This window comes from Excalfactoria chinensis, chromosome 7 (genome assembly GCF_039878825.1).
Source record: "Excalfactoria chinensis isolate bCotChi1 chromosome 7, bCotChi1.hap2, whole genome shotgun sequence".
NCBI lineage: Eukaryota > Metazoa > Chordata > Aves > Galliformes > Phasianidae > Excalfactoria > Excalfactoria chinensis.
The window spans coordinates 26194403-26208023 of NC_092831.1; the positions used below are offsets into that span (position 1 = coordinate 26194403).

The 13621-nt window shown below is 41.2% G+C and overlaps 1 protein-coding gene across 1 annotated transcript in view; it reads left to right on the forward strand.

Moving 5' to 3' along the window:
• ABCA12 (ATP binding cassette subfamily A member 12) overlaps positions 1 to 13621 on the forward strand; it is a 98250-nt gene that overhangs the window by 58564 nt on the left and 26065 nt on the right. The window contains exons 21-31 of the mRNA XM_072341693.1: positions 301 to 440; positions 1025 to 1144; positions 2276 to 2366; positions 3688 to 3867; positions 5159 to 5465; positions 7783 to 7897; positions 9559 to 9888; positions 10752 to 10821; positions 10922 to 11056; positions 11744 to 11896; positions 12668 to 12845. Coding sequence (XP_072197794.1) covers positions 301 to 440; positions 1025 to 1144; positions 2276 to 2366; positions 3688 to 3867; positions 5159 to 5465; positions 7783 to 7897; positions 9559 to 9888; positions 10752 to 10821; positions 10922 to 11056; positions 11744 to 11896; positions 12668 to 12845 — 1819 coding nt within the window. The remainder of the gene's footprint in view (positions 1 to 300; positions 441 to 1024; positions 1145 to 2275; positions 2367 to 3687; positions 3868 to 5158; positions 5466 to 7782; positions 7898 to 9558; positions 9889 to 10751; positions 10822 to 10921; positions 11057 to 11743; positions 11897 to 12667; positions 12846 to 13621) is intronic.

Sequence of the window (13621 nt, forward strand, 5' to 3'; positions counted from 1 at the left end):
TTTTTTCTTGATACATAGTTTTCCCGACTGTGCTGACATTATTAGCAACTCTGAGTTCACAAAACTTCACTTAACCTCCAAGCAGAGAATCCTGGCTCAAACAACAAGGTTCTTGTGGTCTTGAGTTCAGCAACAGGATATTTTGGGAATGGATTCTTTTTGTCAAGGCGCATTGTATCAGTCAGCTAAGAGAGGCCTGAAGTCATTTGCTGGACACAGTGACAATTAGGGCCATGCTTTCTCGTGTTTGGTCTACTTGTGCTCTGTACAAGTAGTTTGTTTGTTTTTCTCCCCTTGCAGCACCGTTTTGTTTATCTTTCTACCTGGATCTTGTCGAGACCCCAACTGGAGCTTTAATTTGGTCTTTTTTAAAACCAATGGTGTTTGGGAAGATCCTTTATACACCTGATACACCAGAAACTCGAGCAATCATGGGAAAGGTATGGCTCTGCTTCTACTACGTGAAGATATGCCCTCTCAAAGGGATTTTAATTTGTGTCTAGCGCAGGCTGGTTTCCTTCAGAAGCAGAACTCTATTTCTGACTATTAGGAGTATTAGTCAGATATGTATTTTTGATAGTCCCGTTGCTGGTTGTGTGTGTCATCCTTTATCTCTCAATGAATGTTACCTCAAAAAAAAAAAAAAAAAAAAAAAAAATCATGTTGTTCTAATATTTATAGTACAGGGTTTTTTTTAAGGCTTTTAATTCATGAGGCTTTACCTCCATATTTTCAGTTAGTGACAGAGATGTCTCCCAGAACTAATGCTCACCAGTAGTGGCAAGCAGGCCATTGACAGGAGGAAAGCTGATACCCAAGACATGCTCCAAATGTCATGTATTAAACTGCTTTTTTAAGTACTTATTTGAAGAGGAATTTTGCCAAACAGTGATAGAGTTTGACTTAAACCCTAAAGAAACCAAACTGAATCTCAGCTATTTTATTTCCTCAATTATTTTCTAAAGCTTTCACGCAATTAATTAATAAATTGAAACTTACATGTTGTTGTGGACTTTCTTTATAGTCTAATGCCACCTTGAAGCAGATGGCTGATCTAGCCCTGAAGTCACAGGAATGGCTTGATAAGTCTCCTGCCATCATGAATTCACTGACTAAGTTAAACCAGACGGTTCCAATGATCAAGGTATGAGATCTCACCCTGTCTATCCTGTTGACCCACAGGGAGGATGGTTCCTTTCACTAAGAAAAAAAAAAGTTGTTGGAGTAATGACAAGAACACCTGAGCTCAGGCTTCTGCCCTGCACTTCAGTTTCCATGCCTGTCTGCCTGTTCCCATCACAGAAATACTCCTGATGCACCTTTCCATGCAAATCCCCTTTCTGAAATGATATGTCTATAATATGCTCTCTGACAGTGGCCTTGCTGAGGGCTGCTGGAGGGCTAAGATGAGCGAGGAATGCTCTTCAGTTTGTAAATTAACTTTCTGCTTGATGGAGTGATCCAGCCAACCAAGACCAGGCAAGAAATGACTTTTTCAGAAAATGAAACAGTATCTATAATAAGCATGTAGCTCTGGGTGCACACATAAGAGCTTGGAGATGTCTTTGTACCTCAGTGAATGTAAATGAAATTTCTTTTTCCCCTCCCAAAGAGCCTGGCCTTGGTTGGATGCAAAAAGCAGCAGGCTGTAATGCTTTACATACATGCGTCATGTTTGCCATGGTGCAAATCATCGCCTTTTCTTAAAAACTATGAAAATGAGATCTCTCAAACTCTAAAGCATTCAAAAATAATTTCAGTGGCTGGAATTCATTGTAATTTCCATGGCACAGGGAGAAAATGGAGAGCAGAAAATGCAGAAGTGAGATGAAATATTCTCTGCTGACTGCACTCAGTGGTGGAATAATGAAATATTCAGCCAAATAAAAAACTGACAGACGGTCTCCAAACTAAATTTTGGACCCTACCCATTCTGTGCTGGCTGCGTTCACAGGATTTAAAATGCACAGGAATGAAATTTACTGCACTTTTAGTCCTTGTATTAAAGAGAATGCATGATTTTTTTTCCATGGGAGTCTAATGCCTGGTGGAGAGTCAAGAGGCATCTTTTGTTGACTCCAACAAACATAATCTTTCTTCTTTTCGTTGCTAACGCTTTCCCATCTTGAAACACAGCGTGAAGAACGGAAGGTCAAGAAAGGAGCAGGAAAATATAAATGCTACTGAAGGCAGCTGGTCCGTTGTGTTTTAGCAACACGCCAAATAAGCTTATGGGATTTGTGGCCAAATGCTTTTTCTCTTTGCTTGTTGACAGAATGCCCTACGGAATCCCTTTGTGCAGGTTTTTATCAAGATGATGGTTGATTTGGATGCAGTTGAATTGCTCAGTCAAATAAACAAGCTTGGTAAGTTGTTTCATGTACACTGCCCTTGTGTTTGTACTTAAGGTCTGGAAGCTCCAGAGTCATCAAACTGTAGTCATCCTCCAGTCCTGCTCTGGCCAGTATTGGAGATGAGACAGTCTCAGATGTGATTCTAAACTCTTGTGCTTTGTCTGTGGGAAAATGACTCTTAGAAAGCAAAGGGCTTGTGTGGGATGTTTCTCCTGAGTACCATAGGAATGGTAGAATGGGAATCTCTGCAGCTGATTGTGGCCACTGGAGGACACTGTTTAGCCATAATGATCGCTTCAAATGAGCTACCTGGGACTCTTGACAGGAAATGCTGAGCTCACTTGCATTGCATCAGGGTTTCACTTATAAGTTTTCCAGAGCAGGGAAGGAAGGGAAGAGCCCACGCTGATGAAGCTAGAAGCATCATTACAGAATATCCCCTCATGGCATTTGCTGTTTTCTGATGGTCTTGAGTGGTCTTTCAAGTTGAGAGTTGCTGATCTGCACTGTGGGAATCAGTGCTACTGCCATTGGTGGATGTGTTATCTGATAGTGCACAGCATGGTGCTCATAGTCCCCTCCTAGCTGGTCTCATTGCCCCTGCTCACTTTTCAGCATGTCCATACATCTCAACATAAATCTGACTTATGCCAGAAAAACCTAACATGAGCCAAGAGTAGTTTTAGTCTGTTGAAGTCCAAACAATGTGAACATGCTGTTCATGATGACCCCAGTATTATTTTATGAGTAGCATCTCCTATCTGGACTCCCCATAAAATCATCATGCCTGCAGCAGCTGTTCCGTATTAGTTACGCTGCATTATGCAGTCACCTTTTAAAACAGCCAGCAAACAGCAGCATCTTTATTAAACTTCATTATCAGGTTTAGTACACACATCAGCACAACAGACATAACTTTCCCTTGATGTGCTTGGATAATGCCCATTCTCCCCTGAGACAGCAGCTCAGCAGACACGTTGATTACATCCAAAACCATAAGATGCAGGGTGAATAGTGAGCATCATACACAGGTTTAGAAACCCAGCAGGTTAGTGGCAACTTCTGATTTGGGATGGCTGTCACATCACATTGCTGGCTTCCTCCCAGAGGCAAACTCATGAGCATATTACAAATGATTAACATAAAAATTGGGTCAACAACATGCCTTCATTGCACTGCAAAGTGCAAAAATGTGTTTGTTAATGTTACGTGTGAAGTCTTCTCTTCCTTTCTGGTGTCACTGTTGGTATAAAGAGCAGAATGTTCTGATGGATTTATTTTTTTTGCTATATGTGCTGATGCTGTTGGTCTCATTTGTGGTGTTTTTTTCTAGATGATATTCGGCTGGAATTACAGAACAACACTGACATTGTTGATCAGCTGAACACATTAGCTACCCTTGCAGTAAATGTGTCCTCCTGCGTCTCGTTTAATCGCATTCGGGCAGTCAAAACCTTAGAGGAAATGGAAAAGATGGCTAAAGAACTCTTCCTAAAGAATGAACTGTTTGCAAGTATGTGGCTAAGTCTCAAGTTCTCCTGTCAACTGCAGTTGGCCTAGTGCGAAGTGCAAGCACAGCCTATGAGGCTTGGCTTTCCACCAGTGCCTGTTGTGGTCACAACTCCCACCATGCAGCAGTCAGTTTTCACCTACAGATATGGAACTGCACACTCAGACTTCCTTGTGGCAGTGTTTTTATGCTGTCCTGTATATACCTTCTCTTGTCTGTAAAAAAAGCTTTTGGTCATCTGGCATTTTCTTTGGGTTAAAATTCTCTAAGTTGCTCTTAAGTTGCCTTTTGGAGATCTTTGTGAAGGAGTTGCCCTTCTCTCAGGCCATCAAAGAGAAAAGATGCTTTATTGAAAAAGAGACAGTTGAAGGTATTTAGATGATTCTAAAGATCTTGAGATGCTCCAGTCCTACACTGCAGTATCATCACAAATCTTTCCAGTCATACCTTCAACATTTGTGGGATTGGATTACAGCTTCAAATCAGATTGCACGGAAGAGCAGAGAATAAGAACTTAGACTAATCTGAATGATAGAACGTGTCTTAGTTATTGGAGAATGCACAAAACTCTGCAGTTAGGATTTACTTTTAAGTCCCATGACCTGTTGGTCTTATACCTCATAGTTTAGGTGGAGGTATAAACTTTTTCTGTTCCTTGAACTTCAGGCCCTGATAATATTTGTCTATTCCCATAAAAAAAGTTTTCCTCTATGTTTGTCCTCCATTCTGTTGTATTTACAGCATGCAGTTTCCTAGCAAGAACTTGCAAAGCTTTTATATTCCCAGACATTTCTCAGCTTCGCAGGAGTTTTGTGCACAAAAATATGTGCACAGGCCATGAACTGTTGTCAGTGCTATGCTCCTGAGGTGTGTATTTTACAGCACCACTGTGTGAGCTATGTTGATGGAGCACAGATGGGTATGTTCATGAGAGGTGCATGTGGTAAGGGACGTACCCAACAGATTTGTGACAGTCCATGTTAACAGCAGGGTTTTTCCAACACAACTAGTTATTTTGGGAGCCTTTCATTTTTGAATGCTCAATAGGAAAAGATGTGGAGGCCAGAATCATCAACCAGATTTGGGAGTACAAGGAGCTGCAGTGATGTTTAATTTCTACTACCAGACCCTTGGTAGTGAACATTATCAGCCTACCCACCTGAGCATTATTTGTGCTGCAGAGAAATGGGATGATGGACTGTAATATAGCCAAGGCATATAAAGATGAGGAGTTCCTGTGTATCTGTGTGTACTGCTCCAACTCTGAAGAAAAACCTTTTCTTTCTTTCCCAAGGTATCATTTTCAGGCTGCCTTCGAGTTGGAGCAGCCCAGCCCGTGGCACTTTGGCCCTCCCTCCTGTGCTGAACTACACCATCAGAATGAGCAGCAGGATCACACAGACCACCAACAGGATCAGAGAGCGCATCTGGACTGTGGGGCCACACAACTCCACCTCGCAGAGCCAGATCTACAGCCGGGCGTTTATCTATATCCAGGACAGCATTGAAAGAGCCATTATTCAGCTGCAGACTGGCAAGAAGCTAGAGGAAATAGCTGTTCAAGTCCAGGCCATGCCTTACCCCTGCTACAATAAGGATATGTAAGTCTGTGGGATTTCCATCTTCCTGTATAATTTGATGTCATTCTTTTACTACACAGAGTAGAAATGAGACTGGGTTTGGCAGGACTTGGGTTAAATGTGAGTCTTTACTTGTTCTGCAGGTGTTTACACACAGACAGTGCAGCAGAACTTAGAAAATATATTTATTGTGCAAAAAAAGCCCCCAGGTTTATGAGCTTTGTTCCTGCAGATTGCTACCCAGCTGTTCTATTTGTTATTCATTCCACTGATTCCAGCTAATGTTCAGTGTGTAGTGAATAGTTCTCCATACAGGTGCCTCTCTCACAGGTGCTGTAAGAAATAAGAGTGTAAAATTGTACTATTCATTGCCACTGTAATGAGGGAGGACAGAAAAGCTTTTGATGAGCCAAGTTGTTAGGTTTAACAGCCTGTTATACTGAGTGGTGCAGCATGAACTGTGTATGGACCAAAGTAAGTTTTGAATGGTAAAGCAGATCAAAAAGTTTCGGATCGTCTTCCTTTCCACTCATCTTGAGCCAGATCTGAAGCTAATATAAACCATGTCTCTGCCAGCTGCAACAGAGAGAAGCCAATCTTTCACAGCTGAGGACTGATCCCACTGGCAAAGCAATTTTGGTTGATGTTGGAAAGCTGGCAACATGGTACATCCTCAGAGTTATTACCCTGACCACAGCTGGTGGCCAAGCAGAATGGAAAACATGTAGGGAAACGATTTCATGTCCATCAGCAGGCTCTGAAGGATGTTCAGCAAGTTACATTAGTAGGCTGGGCTGTCAATCCACAATATGAGGGTCTTTCTTAGACCAAGATTTCAGAATGGGCACAGGAGCTTTGCATACTGACTGCATGAGCTAAAAGATGATTTGGGAGCTACAACAGACCTATTAATATCCCATGTGAGCTTGTTCCACTCAACAGCTGGAAACTTATAATCTCTCCTTAACATAAATGCATGCAAAGTGCCTGCAAGTATGCAAGCAGGTGAGCATTCAAACCAGGTGTCAGCTTCCAGCAAGTGTGTGGGTTATTGCTGTGAGATAGTTTTGCACAATGATTAACTGTCTGCTGGAGGCACTTAACTACAGATATCTGTTCTTTTGCTTTTTTTTGGGCTGCTGAACTAACGGCTTGCCTTTGGGTTTCCCTCCCCACCCTGGGTTCAGAGGGTCAGGAGATGCTCAATTATTAAAATACTTAAAGGCTTCCTATTTCCATCCAGTAGAAGTCATCAGAAAATGGCTGTTCATTGATTGTTATCAAATAGTTAGAATCCTGTAGATAAATGGAGTGAACCACACACTGAAAGTGTAGGAATACTGGATTTTTAATGGCCTAGAGATAGTGCACAAAGTGATAACAAAAAACATAAGATCACCCAAACAACTGAACAAAAAGCCAACAAAAAAAGAGCTGTTCCCCAACAACAGCAACAAAAGAACCAAAATAACAAAGTAAGAAAGAAGAGAGAAGTGGTAGACTGCAATGCCTTGTCATTGTTCCATGCAAATGTTATGACTTCTTTTGCACAGAAGGAAGGAGAATTTCTTGAAAGTGCTGAGTTTTGGGAACTCTTTGACATTACAAGTTAAAAATGTAATTAAAAAACAATCATATAGGTTTCCTACTGCTGTTGTACATTAAACTTTTCCTAAGAATTAATGCTGTTGGTTTTCTTCGTTTTTATAAGTCAGCTTTAGAAAGGGAGGGAAGCTTAAGCCCTGTAGATACCATGAAGTGAATCTCCTACAATAGAAACTTGCTTTGCATCACAAAAGAAGTTTACTTTTGGCTACTGTTGCACCTTCTCTCAGAATACCATTGGCATGGGAGGAATGCTATAAGCAGGAGGAACTAAGAATTGTGGTGTGGTAGACGTGGCTCTGTAAGAACCACCCTCTGGAGTAATAGGAGAGACTGCACTGATATCCAACCTCTGGCAGGGCCATACAGTCTGATAACAAAATCAGGCCGTTCTATCTATTGACAGGAAGGCTGACTGCTGTGGTGTTTCCAAGTGGGATGCACCCACCAGAGTCATGAGATGCCACTGCTGGTTTCTGCTCTTGCCAGTGGTGCTGCTGAGCAAAATTGTTTCAGAACCAAGCTGGAATAATTACTATGTTTTCTAATAATTCTATTTTTTTTTTTTTAACAGTGCAGGAGTCTCTTAATAGAATCTTCAATGCAATTGCAAAATAGTCTTTTTTTTTTTTTTAAATTATTAATTATACTCCCTGAAAAAAAGACATTCTGTATAAAGCATTAATCCTTAGAACATTAGCATTCAACTAAAGCCTGCTTTTGCCTCTTACAGGTTCTTAACCAGCGTGACCTACTCTCTTCCATTTGCTCTGATGGCTGCCTGGGTGCTGTTTATAGCTGATTTTGTTAAAACTCTTGTTCAGGAGAAGGATCTGAGGCTTTATGAGGTATGCTGAAACTTTCTGGGGCGTGCAAAAGTATAAACAGGTTTTCCTTATTAGTGGGTAGTAGGTCTCATGTGCGACATTAAATGGAGCAAAACAAACGTTAAGGAAAATAATATGGCAAATACCTATTGTTTGACCTGCAGCATTCGAGTTGTGACATTGTAGGCAGTTTCAAAACTATAGGAATTCAGGGCATTTGCCCTTCAAGCAGTGGGAATATTGCTTTGCTGTTCTGAACACTGGAAAAAATGGAGACCTTATGAAATTACAAGTTTTCTGAAGATTTAAAGCCCCCTGAAAATTGACTTTGAGTCAAACCTCCTGGGAACAAAGACATGAAGAGTGACTTACCTCCTATCCTTGGAAATACTATGCTTAACATTTCAGAAGGTGCTACATGTTACATCAGCTTCTCTGAAATGAAGTTCCTCATTCAGGTTGCCTATCGGAAAAGAAATCACATTGAGACATAGGGAATTTATTAAATTAGCTTGCATTTTCAGTGTGAACACACTCAATGGAGATGAACAGCAGAGAACTTTTTGGGAGGCTAAGCTTCAGCAAAGAATAAAGCTCAGACAGATTTGTTTGTTATTTGGTACCATGGAAACAAACACTGAATCACCAAAGAAGTATTTCCAAGAAAGAGCACCCAACAAACAGCAGTGAGATTGACAATAAGAGTGTCCAGTTGACAGTCTCTGAATATTGCTTTGGGGACACACTTTCATTGCCTCTGCGATCCAAGGTGTCAGTAATCTTTCAGCTGTGTAATCTGCAACAAGACACCAGCATCTCTCATTTCTTTTGGATTCAGCAAGGCAAGTTCACAGTTCTTATGACTTGTGACTTGGTCATCAGCTGATATTAATTAATATTACTTCCATATAAATATGTAAGTTTATCATTTATTGCTGGGAGGATGAGTGGGAAGTGGTACATCAGCCAAATCAAACGGTGCATCTGGCTTCAGCTGTACCTGAAAGTATTTATACTCATGCCACTGAGTTGAACAGCGTTATCTAAAACAAATTAAGTAGCCAGAATGCTTTAGAAAGTAGCAAATGTAAGGTCCAACATCTGCTTTTTGACACTTGTGGCTTGTGACATATGATGCTTGCAGATCCTGCCTATGCTGTTCCTTTACAACAGGCTCCTTGCAAACCAAGGGCATTCCAGAAGTGTGAGTGCATGGCTTCTCTCTGGTTATCAACTCATGCTGAAGTATGAAAGAGCATATTTTGCTTGTGTGCCCTATCCAGATACTGGGGTGTATTGGTTGTTAACATACAGATAGTAGCAAATGTACAGAAGGAATAAGCAAAGGAAAACTCACCAGTGGTGGTGCCTTGGCTGAAGAAACTGGGGCAGTCCTCACTGGAGAGCAATCTCCAAGAGATGCTGCCTCAGTGGAAGTCAGCCCTTAAATGAGGTCTCAGAGAGGATGGAGTCAAGCTCCACCCCTTCTGGGAGCACAGCTACATCACTCTCACCTGTGCTCCCAGAGCTGATCCCACACTTGCCTCAGCTGATTAATCAGAGGTTCAGGCTGTGATTACCAATCTCCCATACACTGGGGAAAATAACAAAAAGAAAAATGAAAGGTCTCTTAGTAAACAGTTCTAATTTGTAATTCCTGTTATTTTCCTTTCTCTCTGTAGTACATGAAGATGATGGGTGTTAATGCAAGCAGCCATTTCATTGCCTGGTTCATAGAGTGTGCCATCTTCCTTCTAATCACAGTCACTTTCCTCATCATTGTCCTAAAAGTGGGTGACATCCTTCCCAAAACAAATACAGCGCTCCTGTTCCTGTACCTTATGGACTACAGCCTGTCCATCATAGCCATGAGCTACTTCATCAGTGTTTTCTTCAACAACACCAATATCGCAGCATTGGTGGGCAGTCTCGTGTACATCCTCACTTTCTTCCCCTTCATTGTATTGCTTGTCATTGAAAATCACTTGAGCTTCTCTGTGAAGAGCCTACTGGTAAGTTCTGCTTTTCAGTAACAGGGACTGCGTATGTGGAAGCAAACGTTCACCTTCAACACACTTCAGCTCTTCTTAAGGCTTGTGTCACAAATATACATCTTTTGTAGCCTTTCTGAGTGACAGCAGTGTGTGCTGATACATGCTACATCACGTAACAGGAGAGATGGCTGTAGCCTGAGGGAGGGAGACCCGTGTCTCTTCATTGAAAGCAAAACTTGTGGCATTTTAGTGAGCAACCACTGCTAGTTGAATCAGAGTAGTGTGATCTGTGCACTTTACCCTCTCAAACTGCAAGGCAAAAATAGCTTACCTTCAACCATGATGAAGAGGAAGGTAAGGAGTTAAGGTTGCAGGACTGTGAGGGAAGGCTGGCTCTGTTTATTCCTTATCTGTGTGTGCCTCAAGTTTGTAGCCATAGGAAAAGAGAGAAAGCTTTGTCACTTGCCAAGGGTGGAAATAGGTAGGTATTAAGTACCAGAAGTCACATTTGCTTTCAAGTTCATCAAATCTGGGAAAGGACACCTTTTAAGTCAAGTGGTAAATTCATTAGCCATGTCAGGTAATTTTATATCACCACTTTATTTCAAAAGCCTAAATTAAAGCCCTGGGAGGGGGATAAAGATGGATACTGGGAGTGGAAGCAAAAGGAAGAAAGACTCTAAGGGGATGTTACAGCCCGTCATCAGAAGTTCTGCCCATCAGAAGCTTGATCCACTGCTCTTTGTGTCTGCTGGAAAAAATCTTACTCATTTTTCCAGTTAGCGTACCAAGCCAGGGAGGCACCTGATGGATTGTCTGACTTAAAATCTCTTTGAGACTAATTAACAAATTCTTTGTTTTCAATTCTGTCTATTCCACAGAGCCTGTTGTCTCCAACTGCGTTCAGTTATGCAAGTCAGTACATTGCTCGCTATGAGGCACAGGGCATAGGTATGTTTATTGAAGACAAAAGTACACTTTATGCTTCCATGGTTGTGACATTCCATTAACTAATATGGAATCTCTTGTATTTCTCAATTCCTTTCTGCAGGTCTGCAGTGGGACAACATGTATAAATCTCCAATGATTGGAGACAACACATCCTTTGGCTGGATGTGCTGGCTCATTCTGATTGACTCTTTCATTTACTTCATCCTGGGATGGTATATAAGAAATGTATTCCCAGGTAAGGATATGAAGCACAGAGGCTGTTGATGTTTCCTTTGGAAAACAATGAGTACAACACTGACTCATTCTATGATCCAGGCACTCAGACACATGCAGGACACCTCTGTTCCTAGAACAGAGGAACCATAACTTGGAGGATGTGTTGAGAGTATTAATGATGCTGGGTTAAGGGAGGATTAGGGTTCCTTCTGCTCATCACATGGGTAGGTGGAACCTCTGAAGAAGCTGAAACCAAGGACACAGGAGAATGTGTTTGCTGTCTGGTTGGTGAAAATGAGAACTGAGCATGTTAGCCAGCATTTGTCAGTTGAGTGATTTTGTGTTGTGTTACTTATATCATCCGATTTCAAAAAGTAATTCCTGCCTTGGGCAAGAGACAGTACATTTGTCTTTTGCTTTTCTTCCCCACCTAATGAAGCAGTCCACTGGCACACAGAAATCTACCCAGTGGAAAATGTAAAGTACTCCAGCCCTCCGGCTATGAAGTTACTCAGAATAACAAATGAGCAAATGCTTCCTATTGAGCCAATTAGGGGAAAATCCCTTCCAAGTATCAGTAGTACATGAAGCACATCTAGAAAGGAGAGATCTCCGTGGAGTTCACTTTTGTTGTTTTGAGTGCAGTCCAATAGTAGTGCTTCCTGCAGAAACAGGTACCTGAATGAGCTTCCTCTTCTTCTTGCAGGAAGATACGGCATGGCTGCTCCCTGGTATTTCCCACTGCTTCCATCTTACTGGCTCGAATATAACTGGCTCCCCTTCTGGAGTGAGAAGCAAAGAGGCTTCATCTTCAGCAAGCTTGTGTTAAGGAAAGAAGCCAGCCCCACCAATCAGATATGTATGCAAATACTGAATGGGATAGCCATGCTAACATACTCTTTAAGTAAACAAAGCCAAAGCACATTTCTATGTTAATTCTTACTTTGCAGCACAGGAAAAACTGAAAATTAATACTTACCCAAATGGAGATTTGGCTTTTAAATTGTCTTCTTTTTTTTTTTTTTTTTTTTTTTTTTTTTTTTTTTTTTCTCTTCCATTTCAATTTAGAAATCCAGTACTGACACCAGCATGCATAGTTGTGTATATTGTAGTTGAACAGATACCTTGCGCTCATATACGTCACCCTATAATGGTCTGTGTAGAAACATGTTCTTGTTTGTGAAAGCAAATATACAGAATTCCACTTGGCAAAAGGAATGTCTGCTGCTCTGTCCGTTTCTTTAAATATTTAGCCTATCAGATATAATGAGATCACACATACAAACTTGCCAGTTCTACCTAACAGAAACTCACTCAATAGCTTTTCTGTATTTCCTCTGATTTTATATACTTGTTTAGCATAGATTAAGTTAGGTGCTCAGAAACATCTAAATATAAGACCTTATTGGAGGAGATTAATGCTTATTTTCAGAAGTATAACTTCTGTGAAGTTATGAGTGAAAAGGAGAAATCCAGGAGAGCTCAAAATGTCTCAGATCCTATGAAATATTCTCTAGGTTCCTAATTGAAAGTCACCTGCTTCTGCTATGTTATATGCTATCAAAAGCCTTGCTTATCTCCGAGTTGAAAAAAGGTAACTGACCTCTCACCCTCCCCTTTGGTTTTGAAGGTGCCCCCCCGCCTCACCTGGAGCCAGAACCCACTGATCTGACCCTGGGAGTCTCTCTCCATGGCATAACAAAAGTTTATGGATCCAAAGCTGCAGTGGACAACCTAAGCCTCAACTTCTATGAAGGGAATATAACTTCCCTGCTGGGACACAATGGAGCTGGGAAAACTACAACCATGTACATGTTGTTTAAAGTTGGGCTCATTTAGTACCATTGGGCTTAGCTGGGTGGATATGAGAGCAAGTGGGGCTTTTCAGCATTGGGAAGATGAATGAAATGCTTTATTAGGACAGATCTCTCTTGTAGTTTTATCTTACTCTTTAGATGACCTCAGCAGCCCCTTCATCTATTAGAACTGAAGGTCCTTTTTCTGTTTAGGAATATACATTTTGGTCTGACAGGATCCCTGTAATATGCAGCACAGCAATTGTTCCAGTATTTTGTTCCACAAGGCTTTGGTGCATGGGGCTGGGTTGCTCTGAAAGCTGTGGGTAGCTTGTGCACCTGCCAGATTTGAAGTGACATTAGCGAGAAAGCTTAATGAAGGTATATTTCAGCTGTACAGACTTGTGTGTTGGCTGGGCTGGAATTGCAGTAGGTTAATGCTTTGGCCTTCCAGCCCTTCCAGCATTGCCATTTATAAATTATAGTTTAAGGTGTTGGGTAACATCACTAAAAGAAACCTGTGGAACTTGATTTCTCTACTGATGTATATGTATGCGTCACTCTGAAAGCAACATTAAGCTGATGAATAGAAGCCCTAGAAGAGCCAAAAACAGTAAGACAAGACAGATGTGTGCTTCATCTCAGCTTATTATAAATTCATCTCATGTCCTCATTGTAAGTGTAGGCAAAGGTGATGTACAGAAAAGTATAATAGCTTCTTGAAACTTAGTGCAGGCTTCAAATTCTGAGTAAGGTCACAAGGTACATCTCCTCTCCTTTTTAATGAG